Source organism: Hypomesus transpacificus, unplaced genomic scaffold, assembly GCF_021917145.1.
Source record: "Hypomesus transpacificus isolate Combined female unplaced genomic scaffold, fHypTra1 scaffold_31, whole genome shotgun sequence".
Classification (NCBI taxonomy): Eukaryota; Metazoa; Chordata; class Actinopteri; order Osmeriformes; family Osmeridae; genus Hypomesus; species Hypomesus transpacificus.
Window position 1 is genome coordinate 1108168 of NW_025813837.1, and position 19207 is coordinate 1127374.

At 53.4% G+C, this 19207-nt stretch overlaps 1 protein-coding gene across 1 annotated transcript; it reads right to left on the bottom strand.

The window, feature by feature from the left end:
• Window positions 1-118: 118 nt before the first annotated feature.
• nsd3 (nuclear receptor binding SET domain protein 3) lies at window positions 119-18937 on the bottom strand. Its single transcript, XM_047015631.1, is given in 26 exon segments — window positions 119-4135; window positions 4558-4762; window positions 5096-5202; window positions 5530-5671; window positions 5804-5920; window positions 6079-6201; window positions 6388-6534; window positions 6682-6794; window positions 6938-7140; window positions 8190-8364; window positions 9942-10088; window positions 10432-10611; window positions 10896-11099; window positions 11813-11939; window positions 12514-12639; window positions 12767-12897; window positions 13069-13114; window positions 13284-13384; window positions 13497-13683; window positions 13779-14069; window positions 14071-14436; window positions 14728-14882; window positions 15092-15260; window positions 15391-15666; window positions 16314-17164; window positions 18586-18937. Coding segments are annotated over 25 exon segments (4947 nt in total). The 5' UTR covers window positions 17121-17164; window positions 18586-18937; the 3' UTR covers window positions 119-3833.
• Window positions 18938-19207: the final 270 nt, after the last annotated feature.

A 19207-nucleotide genomic window follows, 5' to 3' on the forward strand; every position in this document is an offset into this window, starting at 1 on the left:
ATAATTTGTGTTATATTACTTCCAAAGGTTTCATTCCAGGTAGGACACATAGAATTGCAAAATGGAAATCTGAAGGCAGTCCAATTTAGAGCAGAACAAGCAGAAACGGAGACATATGCACTGAGACAGAGTACAGTTTTATTAAGTAAAATTTCAGGCATGTTTAGACTCCTGCAACTCCACCTCCTTCAGAATGAAAAAAGACAGAATCAATAATAATTTTCAAATAAAAAGACAGTCATGTACAAAAAGAGTGTTGTCCCAACAGTCAGACACATTTACAAGCTCAATGTACAAGCAACAGCACACCACAGTTAACATAAGATCCTATGCACGTTCAATGCAAACTATGTACAAGTCTTCGACGTCATGTAATTATAACACATTTATAACTGGTGCTTGGTGTTCGTCCACTGTAATGGAAGCAACATCGAGATATTGATAGGACGGCAGGCAGAAACATCAGGGCCGACTCACCACAAGTGGGGGGATATGTAACTATGGCAATGAGTTCCTTTTCATCATTTCCTCAAACTGTTTCACAGAATGATCTACCTGACAGTTAAAAAACAGTAAGGGGTCAGAGGTAACAATTAACGTTTATTTGCACAAAAACCAATGAGACGCACATCACACATGAAACCGAACGCTCGGGCGATGGGGGTCGCATTGATTTCCGTTTCTTGCCACACACTTTAAAAAGTTCCCTCCCGTCGAATAAGTTACTGCTTCAGTCCCTTTAGTTGAGAAACACTATACTTCTTATCTGTGGCCACAGCACAATGCACTGGAGCAGCGCAGGTAGAATACTGGAACTGTGACATGAAGTAATGACATCGCGTCACACTCGCTGACCTCTTCACATGGAAGTAGGTGACAGGACATCAAGTCACACCGGTGAAAAAGGTTCAGGGAAAAAAACAAAATGAAGACGCATTGGGAAACCTCTGTGCAATAGCGGAAAGAAAAATAGAATTTCCACATAAAAGTTATAATACCAACATGTAACAGTTTTTTTTAACACAAACTTATAGATATACTGTAGATATAACACTATATTGATAAAATAATTCATTGGAGTTCAGTGTAATGGGATCTTTCACACAGTTTTTGTCTGAAGGGAGCGAGAGTAGGATTGTGTTTAGGACTCAGGTTTGGAATGGTCACTTAATGAGTGTTAGTGAAGGCTTGGAGATCACACGCCCACTCGCCATTACCAGAGCATGGATATCTAACAACCACCCCCAAATCACATATACGGTGTTGTAATAATCATTCATGTAGTATAAAAAAAAATACACCAATAAATAAAATAAAAAATTAAAAAAAAAGATTATAAAAAGAAAAAGGAGGAAAAATAATTCAAGTTTAAAAAGGTTACCATGCAGATCGTACTTAGAAGACAAGGTGACCTAAATTCACGTCAGCTGATTTGGAGTTGTGCCAGCTGAAGTGGTTTAAATCTGCTCTGCTCTCTACCACCACATTGTTCCACATCCCCTGACCCTATTTGGCAGGGTTAAGGCCAGTCTCCAGAGTCCATTAAATACATTTCAAAAAGGACTTGATTTCTATTGAAGTCAGTCATTGGGGCAGTCTGTTGCATTACAGTATTTTGTGGTTCCTACGTGATTGGCACCATCTGACTCAGTTTTATAAAGTGATTACTATATGGATGTTGAGTCGTCTCAGCTGAGCCTGGACTTAAACAAAAGGCTTTTTAAGGGCACACATACAGAACACGAAACAGCCAAACGTACCAGAGAAAGTTCAAACAAGATAACAAACAAACTCTTCGAAGCGAGTTTAGGCTGACAAGGCAGAACCTCTGACCTGCGTTATACAGGCTCGACATACAGGAAGTCACAACAAAGTCATTCTGACCAATGAGGGGCAGCCCGAGGAATCATTACACCAATAGAAAAAAAAAATTCAATGTATACGACGACTACATAGAGATTAAGAGATTGAAAAGCTCCCTATAATTTTTTTGTTGTTGTTGATAAATTCTATTTCACTTAATACTTTAGGAAGGGAGGGTAACTTTCCTACAGCTGTGTTTGAAACATAAACGACCTAGTATAAAATATGATGTGACAATAATTACAAAATCAGATCTTTTAAGATGAAAGCTTAAAAACACTGTACATCAGACACTGAAGTTCTGTAGCATATTTGTACATTACACAGAAGTTCTGGCTTTACACAATGTACTGCAGTTGTTAATAGAAAAATCCAACAGTGGTACCGTGGGTGGAACTGTAGGAGTAAGTCTGGTCTATCATGTTAACAGGTGATCATGTTTGGATACCTGGGATGAACGGTGCATCAGAAACGTCTGGAAGGTTCTCCAGAATCACTCTCAAAAGATATTTGGACAAAGTTGTTCCACGAAAGAGCCGAGAAGTTACGATACAGTTAAAATGTTGCCAACGTCACTACAGAGAAGAGGTATTCAGTTCAAACATGTACACGGGTCATATTCATGTTCATTTATATACACGCACAACACGTTAGGTGGAGCCTAGCTAAGCTTTGAAAATGATGAGCTGTGAAAGTGCTTCAGAGAAGAGTTAGCGCAAATGTACGCAAACGACACAAGTGGTGCACAGTAGCCTAGGCAACGCACAATCACTGACAGGAACTGCATTGTGGGTGGGGGGAAAGGATACCACACCTTACCGGCCCGACCGCTAAGACGTATCTAGGCCAACAAACCGTAGCCGTGGTGACAGCGCTGACCTATCCTATTGAATGCAACTGGAACCACTTTCCCCACATAAACATCTTTATAATACTTGTGAGGAGAGTTGGAGGGGTGAGGCAGTCCTCTCTGCGACCTAAGCCCCTCCTCCCCGCCCCCCCCCTTCTCTCCCCCCCTCCCCCCTCCCCAGACTTTAGTAGTTGACGATAAGCCACTTCTGTACACACAGGGTATAGTGAGACTTGTCCAGACTAAACGCCACGAGGACGCGCGTGGCGTGCCGCGTCACGGCATGTTGCCGTTACAACTCACGTTAGTAGTAGGAGTAGCTCCACGAACGTACAAGGGGAAAAAAAAGGTACGCGACGCGACCAGATGGCTCGCTCGCCCGCGCGGTGAGAGGACCCGTCTGTAAACACGAACAAACACACAGATATCACGTTCCTCTATAACACAGGAGTGCTCGTTTTCTCAAAAACATGTCCAGGTAGGTCAGACTGTAGTGTGTGGTCCTGAAAGAATTGCACAACTCTTGACTCCCTGCCCCCCAGAGGAGAGAGATAGAACTGTAGCTGGACTGGTGATCGCTGGAGTGTAGGATCATCTGTTCTGGGTCACAGTTTCCAAACTGTGTACAGGCAGTGAGTGTGTGCGCGCATGTGTGTGTGTGTGTGCGCGTGTGCATGCCCGACCCCCAGCTCACAGGAAGTAAACAAACTTAAGAAAGCAGCATGGAGGTGAGTTTTGGCTCAAACCCCTTGTGGAACTTGGGGAGGAGCTTGACAGGTTGCCGGGGGCGGGGCCTGTAGGCAGGGACACACCTCCATCTCTCCTCCGTCTTCTCCTCTCCTCCAGACACTCGGGGGGGGCGGCTGCTCATGTTAAATGTCCATCCACGGGTGTCTGCATCCGTCCATCCCTCCAGCTACTGGCAGTCCCAGCTCTGAGTGCTGGCTGTTGTTTTTTTTTTGTCCAGAGTAATAAGAAGAACAAAAAATCGAATCAAACGGCAGAAGTAGTCTATGCGTGTTGGCCGCAACCTTGGGAGGACCAATCGTAAGCCAGTGAGAACAGTATACTTCCTGGGAGAAGGGGGGGTTGGGTGGGGGTATACTGCGGGGTGCGAGTCTCACTCTCTGGCCAGCAAGGGCGGCTCCTCCTCGGGGTCCGCCGGCTCCTCTTTCACCCTGACGGGCGGGCTGGAGGGGCTGAGGGGGCTCGGGTTCTGGGCGGGTGGAGCATGGTGGGGAGGGGCGGAGCCCAGGGGGCTGAGGGGGTTGTGATCGGAGCAACAGAGGCGCCCGTCCAGGGAGGAGGGGGCGAGGGCGCCGCCCTCGTGGTCGCGGCAGAAGGAGCGAGGGCAGAACTCGCAGAGAGACGAGGCCGGGACGCCGCACACGCTGCAGTCGTGCCACGGACACTCCCACCGACCTGGGGGGGGGGTGAGAGACAGAGGAAGAGATGGAGAGAGAGAGAGAGGATGAGATGGGGGAGAGAGAAAGAGACAGAAAGGGAGAAAGGGGGAGAGTGAGAGAGAGAGAGAGAGAGAGAGACAGAAAGGGAGAGAGAAAGAGAGAGAGAGAGACAGAAAGGGAGAGAGAAAGAGAGAGAGAGGGAGAGAGAGAGGGGGAGGGAGGAAGAGAGTGAGAGAGAGAGAGACAGAAAGGGAGAGAGAGGGAGGAAGAGATGGGGAGAGAGACAGAAAGGAAGAGAGAGAGAAGAATAGATGGGGAGAGAGAGAGACAGAGAGAAAGAAAGGGAGAGAGATGGAGAGACAGATGTTTGATGAGGGCTCCTACTCAAGAGAGAACACTCAAACACACACACACACACACACACAGTGTGTCTCCTACCATACGGGGGCTTGGTGAGGTTGAGGCAGAGCAGGTGGTAGGCTTTGGGACAGTCCTTCCTGTCACACATGACCAGCTCCCCGCCCTCCCCACACAGGAAGCAGCAGTACTCGTGGCTGTGTTTGCCCTCTGGGCGGAGCTTCCTCTTCTTGGGCTTCAGCTTGGCGTTCCTCGCCTTCTCCTCCTTCTCCATCACCACGGCGCTCTGACACACACACACACACACACGTTAATAACCAGGAAAAGTCATGTAAACACTACAGATGGTAGACAGACAGGATACACACATCTGCTGTCGTAATGATGTCATCGTGGAGCGGTTGTGTTGTCAAAACATGTATTTCATAAAGCTGTCATAGTTGTGTCGCGAGTTGGCACAAAGAAGCCATGACGTCATAACGCTGTCACAACACTAAGGGGTCGCGGAGTGTCAGGGCCATCACAAGCGTGTCATAAAGCGGTCCTCGTGTCACGATGCCGTCACGGGGGGGCGTCACACAGCGGCCGTGGGGCTGGGAGAGGATGGGCGTGGCCTCACCGTAGGCCGCACCCCCAGGAAGCCCGAGCAGTTCTCCGCCCCGCAGTGGCAGGACGTCCTCCTGTTCCCCACGCAGTCCAGGTTGTAGTTGAAGGTCAGCTCCGAGCCTGCAGACGGAACGGACGGTCACATGACCCGCTGTCCTCCTACAGGACTAACCCACGCATGGACCCCGCCCCCCCCCGTAAGACCCCCCTAACCCCAAGGTTCCTCCTTCTTTGCCCCCTCCAATGAAATGTTCGTTTTTCTGTTTGTCAAGAGCTTGTGAGAGAGTGTGTGGGTGTGTGTGAGTGTGTGTGAGAGAGTGTGTGTGTGTGTGTGTGTGTGTGTGTGTGTGTGTGAGTGAGTGAGTGAGTGAGTGAGAGAGTATGTGTGTGAGTGTGTGTGAGAAAGTGTGTGTGTGAGTTTGTGTGAGAGAGTGTGTGCGTGCTCACCAGCCTCGATGTCACAGAGGGTGAAGAGTCCGATCCGGAAGTCTCCGTTGACGGTCCACTTCTGGGTCTCGCAGTTGGGGCTGCAGCAGTGGTTTATGAAGCGCGACGAGTTCCCCTTGGGCCCCGCGTCGATCACGCGGTCCTGGAGAATACACACACACACACACATACGCACACAATATGCTACATTTAGGAAAGGATAAGATAGGAAAGATGGATGGTTTGAATGAGCCGATGCGGTGCCGAAGCAGGGTTTGTTGTATTCATGTGTGACCTTGGTGAGGGTGAGCATGTAGAAGTTAGTCACACGGTTCTCGTGGGCGAGTTTGATTCGCTGTTGGCACTCCTCGGAGTCGATCACCTCCCCCACGTACTCGGTCACAAAATCGCCCTGGGGAGGTGAGGGGAACACGTTACAAACACACCCTGGACGTCGTGGATCATGCTGAGGTCGGGGACAGGGCCAGCATAACACAACAACCCCACAGAGCGAGCGAGATGGAGGGTTCCAGGAAGTGGAACGTAATGGAGGGTCTGATTGGTCCATACCTTGCGGAGGGCCTGATTGGTCCTTAGGCCCCAGCCACGCCCCTCTGTCTTAATGACCTCTGTCTCGGCATAGAGGCGCTTGGAGAAGCACTGGTTCTCACAGTTGTCCCCTGCCGGACACACCTGTATACACACACACACCACACACACACACACACATGGATGACAGAAAAGACAAGCTCTTAATTGACACCTATAACACAGTGAATGTATTCCAATTTCTTTTCACATGCAAACAGACAGAGACATATAGAGGCGCAAACATACACACAAACAGAGAGCGAGAGAGCGAGAAAGAGAGAGACACACCTGTGGGTGGCACTCGTACTGCAGCATGCGGTTGAGACACTGGGAGTCTAGACTGCAGGGCCGCTCGTCCGTGGGCTTGCAGTTGCATCGTGGGATTTCCGACAGGTCGGCTACGTGCATCTGTACCCTCCCCACCGGCTTGTTGGACTGACACACACACACAAATCAATACCAGTTACTGGACCAGAGAGAACGTGTGTGTGTGTGCGCGTGTGAGAGAGATGCAGAGAGAGACAGAAAGAGAGACAGAGAGAGTGTGTGAGACAGAGAGACAGAGAGAGAGAGCGTCGCTACCTTGATGAGCTTGTACGGTAGAGGTTTGCGTGAGTTGCGCTCCTGCTCCAGAGCCTCCCTGCTCTCCCTCTGGGCCTTGAGCTCCTGGAACCTCCGGGCCGCTTCCTCCAGAGCTGACACACACACACACACACACTTCACTAACAGCCACTACACTGAAGATTAGACTACCCCCCAAAATCCCTACCAGACCCATGGCAAGGGACTCCATCTCCAGCGGACGTAGCCCTGCGTACAGCCTTTGATCGGCCCTCACCTTTCTTGAAGGTCTTGTTGACGTTGATCTGGCCCGTCACAAAGTTCTTGTCGTTGTCCACGTAGGGGAACACCCGGCCCTGGTTGATCCAGTAGTAGTCGTGGGAGCCGAAGAAGAAGACGGGGAAGTCCCCGATGTCGTGGCGGAGGGCCTGGATGTTGGAGGGGACCAGGCGGGGGTTACAGATCTCTGAGGGCCACCACCTGGGGGGGAGGAGGGAGAGAGAGAGAGGAGGGGTTAGGAGAGGGGAGAGAGAGGAGGGGGAGAGAGGGAGAGAGGAGGGGTTAGGAGAGGGGAGAGAGAGGAGGGGGAGAGAGGGAGAGAGAGGAGGGGGAGAGAGGGAGAGAGGAGGGGTTAGGAGAGGGGAGAGGAGGGGGAGAGAGGAGGGGTTAGGAGAGGGGAGAGAGAGGAGGGGGAGGGAGGGAGAGAGGAGGGGTTAGGAGAGGGGAGAGAGAGGAGGGGGAGGGAGGGAGGGAGAGAGGAGGGGTTAGGAGAGGGGAGAGAGAGGAGGGGGAGGGAGGGAGAGAGAGAGGAGGGGTTAGGAGAGGGGAGAGAGAGGAGGGGGAGGGAGGGAGGGAGGGAGAGAGGAGGGGTTAGGAGAGGGGAGAGAGAGGAGGGCGAGGGAGGGAGGGAGGGAGAGAGGAGGGGTTAGGAGAGGGGAGAGAGAGGAGGGGGAGGGAGGGAGAGAGAGAGGAGGGGTTAGGAGAGGGGAGAGAGAGGAGGGGGAGGGAGGGAGAGAGAGAGAGAGGAGGGGTTAGGAGAGGGGAGAGAGAGGAAGGGGAGGGAGAGAGAGAGGGGTTAGGAGAGAGAAGAGAGAGGAGGAGTTAGGAGACGGGAGAGAGATAAAGAGGGGTTAGGAGAGGGGAGAGAGAGGAGGGGGAGGGAGGGAGAGAGAGAGGAGGGGTTAGGAGAGGGGAGAGAGAGGAGGGGGAGGGAGGGAGAGAGAGAGAGAGGAGGGGTTAGGAGAGGGGAGAGAGAGGAAGGGGAGGGAAAGAGAGAGGGGTTAGGAGAGAGAAGAGAGAGGAGGAGTTAGGAGACGGGAGAGAGAGAAAGAGGGGTTAGGAGAGGGGAGAGAGAGGAGGAGTTAGGAGACGGGAGAAAGAAAGAGAGAGACAGGAGGGGTAAGGAGAGGGGAAAGAGAGGGGAGAGGGGAGACAGAAGGGAGAGAGAAGGGAGCGGAGAAAGGAGGACCGGAACCCCCCCCCCCCCCCCCCCCCGTGGTCCAGTCCCCTGTGAGAGCCCCTCCCCTCACCTGTAGTTGCCCAGTTTGACCCAGACAATCTGCTTGTAGTGGGGCTTCCTCCCCACGCTGCAGTCGGCGCAGGACCACGCCCCCTCCGCCAGCTCCGCCCCCTCTGCCAGCTCCGCCTCCAGGCACTCGGGGTGGACCGACGCGGGGCACGAGTCGCAGCACAGCAGCTTTCCTCCTGCACGGACGCATGCGTGGTGTGTGTGTGTGTGTGTGTAAGGAAGGGTGCGAGAGGATATAAGAGAGTTGAGAGAGGGGTGTGTTTGTGCGAGAAAGTGTGAAGAGAGCGTGTGAGGGTGAGAGAGGGTGTTGAGGGAGAGTTGTGTGTGTGTGTGTGTGGAGAAAGAAACAGTCCTGGGTTAGATACTCCACGTCGACACCCGGCTTTACTCTGAACCTTGACTGCAGCCTCTGCCGTACTTAAGGTGGTCTGATTCGTCTGAATCCGTGAGTTGGGACCGAATGAACAAGACTGTCTCTTAAGGCCCGTATACATTTTGAAATGCGTGTATGCGTTGAGAGGAGGTCTGAAAGCAAGGTTCACAGTGCCAGCCCCGGGGGACAGTCTGGACACACAGCCAGCACACACACACACACACACAGGAATACACACACACACATTACAATGTAGTTCTCAAGACCACCAAAATGGCACGCAGGCAAAGCTGAGATGGTGTCTGCTTTCAGGTGTGACCTTTCCCCTCCTCCACCCTGGCCTGACCTGTTCACACACACACACACACACACACACACACACACACACACACACACACACACACACACACACACACACACACACACACACACACACACACACACACACACACACACACACACTCGCAGCCTTGGGTGGACCATCTCATATGCAGCAGCAGTCTTATTGAGGAGCGCTCGCAGAGACACCATGGGAGGGTCATGGACCCGGTCTTGCCCGTGTTCCAGAAAGTGTCAAGGACTAAATCTGTGTTTAGGTTCTCTGTAAATATCTGAGGGATCCATCCAAGGCAGAGGTCACAGGTGAAAGGTCACAGGTCACAGGTGAAAGGTCACAGGTGAAAGGTCACACAGGCAGCTCAGAGTGGAGGGCCAGACAGCAAATGAGAGCCGATTATTTGATTGATCAGGTCATTCCAGCCAATAGCAGAACTTAGGAGGGGGCGGGGGGGGGGGGGCGGGGTCAGTGGCAGACAGACAGAGAGGGCGGCCAATCCACACAAAGGCGTAGGAAGCAGGAAGAAGATTCCACCCCAGTATCACTACAGGATGTCGCAAAACCCACAGACTCCCTCGCGCCAAAAAGCACGGCACCGACACAGGAAGTAGAATAACGCAAGTCACCCTGCAATTATCCCTACACCATAACAGACAAATACTCCTGAATACAAAAAAAATTTCAAATTGTAAAGCCCCACTCAAGCTAACCAACAGGGGGGGGGGGGGGGGGGGGGGGGGGGGGCAGTGTAAACGTCTCTGTGCTGGGGCTAGTCTCTGGGTGTGGCCTAGGGGTTAGGGCCTGCAGGGTCGGCTGTCCGACAGGCCGTTAGAGGCATGGCAGCACAGCCTCCGCCCCCCGTGCGAAGAGGCAGAACGCGGAATTAGAGCTCGCAAGCCATCAGCCTGGGACATGTAGACATGGGGGAGGGGAAGGGGGAAGACCAAACTCGGGCACAAGCACGAACACACGCTCGCACACACACACACACACACACAGCACTGGGGGGAGGGGGGGGGGAAGAGAGAAAACGGTTCAGTTACCTTTCCCAACAGTCTTTTTGGGAGCTGACGAAGAGGAGGGAATCATAGGTAATTTCAACTCAGCGCGATTTGACTCAGTCAGAAGGTAGTGGGACTTATAGGCATATGAACTTAATATGGTGTCATTTAGCTGCTGCACTAAGAGCCCTACACAGGACACACACAGGAAGAGATGGGGGTGAGCCGCAATCAAAACCACAATGCCCACAATTCCACAAGAGAGAGAGAGAGAGAGAGGGAGAACACACGCTGTTAGAACACGCAGCAAACGGCCATTCCAAACAGACACACAGTGCACTCCGCCGACAACAGAGAAATTGGAATAAAATGGGGGTGGGGGGGGAAAGGGGGGGGTCAGGGCTACACCCCCGCCCTGCTTCCTCCTCTGCTGGTGACGTCACAGCCCTGGACCCGCCCTGTGGAGGGGTGAGGGTGGGGGGGGGCTGGGTGACCATGGCAACAGACGGGGGAGCGTGGGAGGGGAGCCTACCTCGGGCACAGAGGAAGCACCAGCCCACGCTGACGGGCGAGGACAGCAGGCCGTTCCGCTTGGCGCTGCCGTGGTTACTGCAGATCATGAGGTGCTGGGACAGGAGCAGGCTGCCGGCGGCGACGCAGCCGTCCCCCGTGTGGTAGGCGACGGGACAGCGCACGCAGCGAATCATGCGGCCTGGAGGGAGGGAGGGCGAGAGCAGTAGAGGAAGGGTGAGAGCGGGAGAGAGAGAGAGAGAGCGGGAGAGAGAGAGAGAGAGAGAGAGAGAGAGAGAGCGGGAGAGAGAGAGAGAGAGAGCGGGAGAGAGAGAGAGAGAGAGAGAGAGAGAGAGAGAGAGAGAGAGAGGGAGATGGATAGGAGATAAGTGAGGGGAGGGAAAGGTTTCAATTGTTCACATGCTTTGTGATATGAGGAATAACAGAGAGCGTGCAGGGGGGAGAGAGCGAGAGCAGTGTAGCCACCTTTGCTGGCACGCTGCAGGTCTCTCTCCAGGCAGCAGGTGGCGCAGGTGTGCTGCGGGCAGCGGAACCCTCCACCCGCCACGCCCGTGGCACCCGGGAGCTTCAGCACGCAGTCGTCATGGTAATACCGGCCGCAGCCAGCCACGGAACAGCGTGTCACCTCGCCTCCGCCCACCACCTTGCAGCTGAAACAGGGGTGAGAACCTGGTAGGGAGAGGGAGAGAGAGAGATCAGATCTCTTACACAGATCAGTGTGAAAGATGGTCTAAAGACAGCAGGTCATAATTGAATGTGGAGAGGCCTATAGGGATGCGGTAGGGGCCTATAGGATGCTGTAGAGGCCTATAGGATGCTGTAGGGGCCTATAGGATGCTGTAGGGGCCTATAGGGATGCGGTAGGGGCCTATAGGGATGCTGTAGGGGCCTATAGGATGCTGTAGGGGCCTATAGGATGCTGTAGGGGCCTATAGGGATGCGGTAGGGGCCTTTAGGATGCTGTAGAGGCCTATAGGATGCTGTAGGGGCTTATAGGGATGCTGTAGAGGCCTATAGGATGCTGTAGGGGCCTATAGGATGCTGTAGGGGCCTATAGGGATGCTGTAGAGGCCTATAGGATGCTGTAGGGGCCTATAGGATGCTGTAGGGGCCTATAGGATGCTGTAGGGGCCTATAGGGATGCTGTAGGGGCCTATAGGATGCTGTAGGGGCCTATAGGATGCTGTAGGGGCCTATAGGATGCTGTAGGGGCCTATAGGGATGCGGTAGGGGCCTATAGGATGCTGTAGAGGCCTATAGGATGCTGTAGGGGCCTATAGGATGCTGTAGGGGCCTATAGGATGCTGTAGGGGCCTGTAGGGATGCTGTAGGGGCCTATAGGGATGCTGTAGGGGCCTGTAGGGATGCTGTAGGGGCCTCACCGTTGTGACAGTCGGGGCAGGTGAACTTGCCCTCGGGGAGGCAGCTGAGGCCCAGACACTCCAGGTGGAACACACCACAGCAGTACCCATCACACGGCACCAGCCCCTCGTCACACAGCTCACAGATCTACACACACACACACACACACACGCACACACACACGGTCAGCAGATATTGTGTCTGGTAAATCAGGTTCTTTCCCTTCGGCATCTCATAAGAGGAACAGAAACACACCCAGGCTAAAGGAGGGGGAGCAGAGAGACAGAGTGGAGCGATGCACTTGGGTTGTTTTGGTTTGGTTTTGGTTTAGATTTTCGGTTTTGTTGTCACCGTGTCTTGCAAATTATTGGTTTCTGTACTTGACGCTATGTTCCGGACAATACTGGCTGTCGTTCCTTGTGTTGTTGATGTATGGTTGTCTGTTGTTGCGTCTCTAGCTTTGCAATACGGTTGTAATGACTGTCATGCTAATAAAGCTACATTGAATTGAATTGCGAGAGTTTCACAGCATGCAGCAGAAAGCATTTCCTGAGCTGAGCTGTGGAGAGGACCGGAGAGGACAGGAGGGGACCAGAGAGGATCAGAGAGGACGGAGGGGACCAGAGAGGACAGGAGGGGACCGGAGAGGACAGGAGGGGACCGGAGAGGATCAGAGGACCGGAGAGGACCAGAGAGGACCAGAGAGGAGCGTGAGGCCCACCTGGCAGACGGTGTCTCTCCGGGCGGAGCAGCTGCCCTGGTTGGACAGGCTGGAGTCCACTGACTGGGTGTCTGAGGCGTCTGCATCCGCTGCAGCAGGACTGTACAGACCCTTCCCAAACTGGCTCTGGAACACAGACACAGCATGCCTGGGTCTGAATTTGTGTCTATGTTTTGTCCAGTATGTCCGTGTGTGCGTGCGAGTGTTTGTGTATGGAGATTGTGTAAAGTATATGTGCATACGTGTGTCCTACCTGTGAGTCGTTGAGGCCTCTGGAGTCGGAGTCAGACGTGTCTCTGTACTGGGAGGAGGCCATCTCCACGTCTGTGGAGGCCCGACTCCGCTTCTTCAGGGGCTTGCAGGCGTCCGAGATCTCGCTGGCTCCTGCGGCGCAGCGCACACGTACACACACATACCACACACACAACGTACACAAACATACCACACGCATACCACGTACATACACACACACAAAACCACACGTTAGAAAGTGATCCTCGACTTGATCCCAAAACTGGAGGATTATTCTAGAAGAATGGACGTATCTATAAGTACCTTTCTGTGATCCTGTCCTCAGCATGGTTTCAGGAGCCATCTCAGCCTAGCGGAGGAGATGGACAAAAGGAAAAAAATATGCAGGAAAGAGAGAGAGAAAGAGAGCAAAGGTGAGTGGGAGAAAGGATGGTTCAATTCCAGACGTTTCGCTGCGACTTCAACATTGCTATAGAACATGGACATGGCTCAGTTGGCCGTGTGGTCATGTGACGCACCTGCTCCTTTTTGGTCTTCTTTTTGGGAACCACTTCCCCCCCCCTCTCCGACTCTGACCTGCTCCTTACAGACCTCCGCTGGTGCTTACGCTCCTGAGAACCTGCGCACGCACGCACACACACACACACACACGGTTAAACTTCTACACAACATTGTGTGACATGCATGCATGCCTCCCTCCCTCTCTCCACTCCCTCCACTCCCTCAGGTACCTGGAGGGCTGCTGCTGGGGGAGCCGGGGGAGGAGGTGTGCTCGCTGGGCTGCAGCCCTCCTTCGTCGCTCCTCCGGCTGGCCGGGGAGCCCCGTCTCTCCTCCCCCTCCTCCTCCTCTTCGTCGCCCTCCTCCTCCCCCTCCCCCTCCTCCTCCGGGCTGACGGGCTCGGGCTTGACCCCGCAGCCCTGCTGGGGGGGGGGGGGGGACAGGTGAGAAAGGTGAGACAGGGTCCAATCTTGATTACTTCCCCCCCCCCCCCCCGTGTGTCCGGCACACTCACCTCTGGTGAACAGTAGCCCAGGTCTGCCTGTCTCCCCTCGCCCTCCTCCCTCTCCCGCTCCCGCTCCGGCGGGGACGAGGGGGCCGCCTTCCTCTGCGGCAGCGGCCAGTCGCACTTGGTGATCTCCACGTTCAGCTTCTTCATGGTGATGGACAGGGGCAGCAGCTTCCTGGCCGCCGCCGTCTTCCAGGCCCGCACCGGGGGAGGGGACTCCTGCGACGCCGCCCCGGCCTCCGACGGGGCCTCCGCGCCCGGGGGGCCGGCCGGGCCGGGGTCCCCTCTCTGGTCCTCCCCCCCCCCCCGCCCCCTCCGACGCCGCCGCCTGGGTCGGATCCTCCGCGTTGGGGACGCTGCACTGGCGGCGAGGCTGCTGTCGCCGGGCCGTGGAGGTGGTTTGGTCGCGGTCTGGCGACGTCACCGCCGCGCCCCCCTCCTCCTTCTTGCTGGTGGAGCTGGTGGAGCTGGGGGTGCGCTGGGTTCGCCTCTCGGCGCGGGCCGCTGGCTTCTTGGCGGGCGGGGGCGCGTTGGGGTCGGGGTCGACGTAGATGAAGGTGTAGTTGTCGATGCGCTCCTGCCGCGTCATCAGGAAGGCGTCCTCGGCGTGGCCGACGCCCACCTCCCACTGAGCGCGCTCCCTCTGCGGGATGGGCTTCTGAAGCTGTGGGGGGGCGGAGACACAACGCTGTGACCTCAGACAACACTATCTGATTGGCTGAGGAAAATCAGCTATTTTTTTTGGGGGGGGGGGGGGGGGGGGGGGGGGGGGGGTTTGTTTGTTTACGAAATGATTAACTCTGGGAGAAATGATACCTCTTTGGTCAAACGTTACCGTTTACAAACCACAACAAAAAGTTCTTGGAATCGGTTTGACAGGTGTCTATGCACCACAATCTCACAGGTATCAAAACCCTAATGCCGACAGCGGGTCGTGAGAACAGCGAGCGGGCACCTTGTGTCTCTCCGCGGGGTTGCTGGTCTTGCGGAGCGTCTCGGCCTGCAGCTCGTCAAACTGCTGCTCTCCCTGGTAGATCACCACTCTCTTCTCGTGGATCCAGGCCCGCTCCGCCACGCTGCCAAAGAACTGCACGTGGTACTCCCTGTGACCTGGGGGGGAGGGGGGGGGGGAAGGGGTGAGCAGGTGTGTGTGTGGTTTGAGGAGGTGTGAGCAGGTGAGTGTGTGTGTGTTGTACCATCTGTGACCTGAGAGGGTTATAAAGGTGTGTAAGTGTGGTCTGAGAAGGTGTGCGAGGGATCCCTCTCATGTCTCGAGTGTGTGTTTGTGTCCATGGGCCTGCCTGTGTTGGGCCTCCTACCTCTGGTGTTGATGCGCGTGTGAACCTTCATCTGGGGGTCACAGGACACCATGCAGGGCCACCAGGGGTAGGTGCCCACCTTGGACCACACCAGGTCCCCCACCACAAACTCCTTACAGAAGCCTGTGGACTGGATCACCGACGCATGCTGCTGCTGCTGTCTTGGCACCTACATACACACACACACACACACACACAGAAGAAAACATCAGAAAACACTAACAAAAGACACACTCCCACATGTTGAGGGCAAGGCAATAGCTGATGCAGCTCTAGTAAGCACACATGGGTAGACCTACACTAGCCTTCAGAGTTTTAGGCTCCGCATTGACGGAGGTCTGTAGGGGACCTTCAGCCTGCCCTAGGCCCAGGATGGCCTCTCCAGGCTGGGCCTGGATCTGAGGGTTCCTGGCCTGGCCTGGAGCCTGGCCCGGAGCCTGGCCCGGAGGCTCCCCTTGCGGCAGCTCTGGGTCCGAGGCCTGCTCCTGCTCCTGCAGCCTGGCCGTCTTTTTCCTCCTCTCCTTCTTCCTCTCGTGTCTGCGGCGGGCCTGGGAGCCATCGCTGGTGTCCGACTCCTGCAGAGAGCCAGAGGGGATTGAACGCACTGAGAATGCTGGACGTGTTATATTATCTTCTGTATATACGTGTCTACTGTATCACCCCCGTCCACATATCAACCCTGATTCAGACTTTGGACAATTACATAGTACTGAATAAAAAAAACACAATACTGTCTACAACACCTGAAAGTTTGTTGTGGTTCAACAAATTCAGTTTGATCCTGTTTTCTATTTATATTCCTGTCAAACTCTTTATATCTATTCTCTATTTTCACTAGGTTCTATGAATCAAGCTCAACTTGATTCTGGAACTGGAGGCCCAGTGTGGCTCAGTGAGGCCCAGTGAGGCCCAGTGTGGCCCAGTGAGGCCCAGTGAGACCCAGTGTGGCCCAGTGAGGCCCAGTGTGGCACAGTGAGACCCAGCGAGTCCCAGTGAGGCCCAGTGAGACCCAGTGAGACCCAGTGAGTCCCAGTGTGGTCCACTGTGGCCCAGTGAGACCCAGTGAGTCCCAGTGAGGCCCAATGAGGCCCAGTGAGACCCAGTGTGGCCCAGTGAGTCCCAGTGAGTCCCAGTGAGGCCCAGTGAGACCCAGTGAGGCCCAGTGAGGCCCAGTGAGGCCCAGTGTGGCCCGGGTGAGACGTGGCGGACACCCATCCCATACCTGCAGCTCCTGGAGCAGATCCCCACACAGCGCTGACTCAAACAGCTCCCGGCCATCCTGGTAGGTCTTGATGATCTTCAGCTTGATCTCCGGAGAGCTGGTCTTCTTCAGCACCCCGCCCGGGGCGTCAGGGTGGTTCGAGGGGGTGCGAGAGGGGTGCGATGAGGGCGCGCTGTCCAGTAGAGAGGGGGGAGGGCTGGAGGAGGGAAGGAGCATGGGGGGGGGAGAATGGAGCACGTGGCTCATGAGGTGGGGGGGAGGGGGGAGGTGGTGCTGGGAGGACAGGGGCGGGGGGCTGTGAGGGTGGGGTTGCGCATGGGGGTGGCTCGGGAGGTAGTGGTGCGGATGGTGGTGGTGGGGCACGGGGTGGAGGTGGGGGTGCATGTGGTGGGAGGGGGGAGGGGGCGGAGAGGGGGGCTTCTCCTGGAGGACGGAGGCCCTCAACACCGCTCCCTCCCCTGGGAGGAGGCAGTGGTCTCCGTACCCCCTCATGGCCCCGTAGCCGTTGGCCGAGCCATTGGGGAACTGGGGGTACATGGAGAACTTGGCCTGGGGCTCGTACAGGCCCAGGCCCAGCCCCGGGGCGTAGCCGTTGGAGACCGGGGGCATGTCCTCGGAGGCCGGGGCGGGGTAGGAAAACTCGGCGTCCAGCGCGGCGGCGTCATAGGGGGGGCCTCCGTCCTCGCCCGCATCGCTCCCGGTGTCGTAGGCGCCGTCCTGACGGATGTTGGCCGAATCAATGAGCTGAGGGGGTTGCTGAATTGTATTTCCCATGATCCCTTGCATGAAAGAGAAGGAGAAATCCATTGTTGTGCTCCTGCATCCTTAACTGTCCTTTTCTCTGGCTGGACCTGCGAAGGAGAGGAAGAGTGAGCGGGAGACAGATGGAGGGATACGAGTTTAGTGTTTCTTCAAAATGTACATCTGCGGTGATTAAGTAGTGTCTATAGAAGGAAAAAAATGCTTTTGTAAAAAATAAATAAATGATACCAATAAGTGCTGGTAAAAGTGGAGCAAAGTGACAAAATACAAGCTTGGAGATGTGTAATGGATGCATTCCTTGACGTTTTAATCAAGACACAGTAAGTCAACACATCTATGCTGACGGTCGAATGTTTATCTTTGTGTACTGTTGGTCTACAGCAGTGGCCTTCAACCCTGGTCCTCAGGGCTCACAATCCTCTATGTTTTCGATGTCTCCCTGCTCCAACATACCTGATTCAAAAGAATGGACTAAAACATACAGAATTGTGAGCCCGAGGACCAGGGTTGATAGCCACTGGTCTAAAGTACCATATTTTGTTGATTACTCACACATCTTATATAATACCCATCTCATCAATGTCAGGCAGGTAATTTACAGTAGTCATTTCAATCCCTCTAGGACAGATAGACCTTAGATCATCTGTGTCACAACCAAAGGTCAATAAGGGGTCAGGTGTTAGACTATAATTTTGTTCCCCGTCTTTATCCATTTAATTACTGCTTACAGAAGTTGAAAAATTATAAATCGAAAGGTCCGATTACAAGGCGTGCACCTATTACCCTAATATGAATACAATGAATGGATAAAACGTAATGTATACTACGTATGGTGTTTTACTATAGGAGTGTGTAATATGACCATTAATTCTACTGCAGGCCAATGTGGCTGTATGTTCTGATAAATATGGTGTAGCAGACAAACAACCCCTTTAACCGCCTTGTTAGAGCTAAACATAAGCCATTAGCCTTCCAATTAAGTTGAACATGTAAGCATAGTGAAGCGATGTAGCACTTAATCATATATTGCTGCATCCGTGCTACGCTTTGCTGCGATGTGGCTAGTTAGCGAGCTAGCTTTTTGGTAGGCAGACCTTGCAAAAGACTAGAATGTGTTGCAAAACAGAGAAACTGTTAACATGATAACTACATAGCGGCTGTGATGTTGTTTGTATATTATGACATGTGTGAAGTGTGTACACGTTTTTCCAGACAGTTTAAATATGATGCGAAAGACTTCAGCCACAAAATGGAAAGGAAGCTAGGCTATACATTGTTGCCAATATGGCTGCCTTTGCCCCTTTAAATAAAATTGTCTGGCGTGATTACACCTTCATCCCTCTTTTGGAGAAAGGAGGAGAAATTAAGCAAATACTGGACGACGAAGCCCGCGTATAATTTCATCGTAATGATATTGACAGCACGCTAATCAACCGCGAGATTGAACGGAGAGAGATGCTTACAGTGAGCGTTGCGAGCTGTAGCGGCTAGTAAAATATAATGTCAATACCTTCAGCGTATCCCATTCTAAACACCTACACCGGATAACTGGCCTTCTTTCTGCAATCTATAAAAAAGATAAAATATCAAAAATCTTGGGACGATATTAGAGCAGGCCCCTCCGTTATAGCGCTTTTCAATAAGGTAGTTTTCTTTTTCACCGACTCTTTCCCAAGACTTGTCTTTCTTCCCAGTAGAATCTAGAGGGGCCTGGTATGGTCACGGAATCTTGGTGGATGTTATGTCTAAATCTCGCCCCCTATGTATTATAATTTAGCTGGCTGCCTCTTCTCTTTGCTGTAGTCTAACAAAAGCAGTCTGCTTTGGGCCTTGTCGGTCTACGCTCAGCGCCAAATCACAAGCTCTCGATTGGTGAGGGTCACAGAATCAAGCGCACATCGGGATGTGTAGTTCAATTTTTTGGAATGGGGCCTAGAGAAAATCATTACATTAAATAATTACACGTAAGGTGTCAAATTAGCCTGTCTCGTCAATCCATATACGAAAATGTAAATCAAATAGATTTGGTATTGGAACAACCTTTGAATTTAAACGAGGTTATGGCTACTTAACTTGAAAATATAAAATCTTTAATAACAATGTTATTTATGGGCTATGTGTGAAAAAATGAC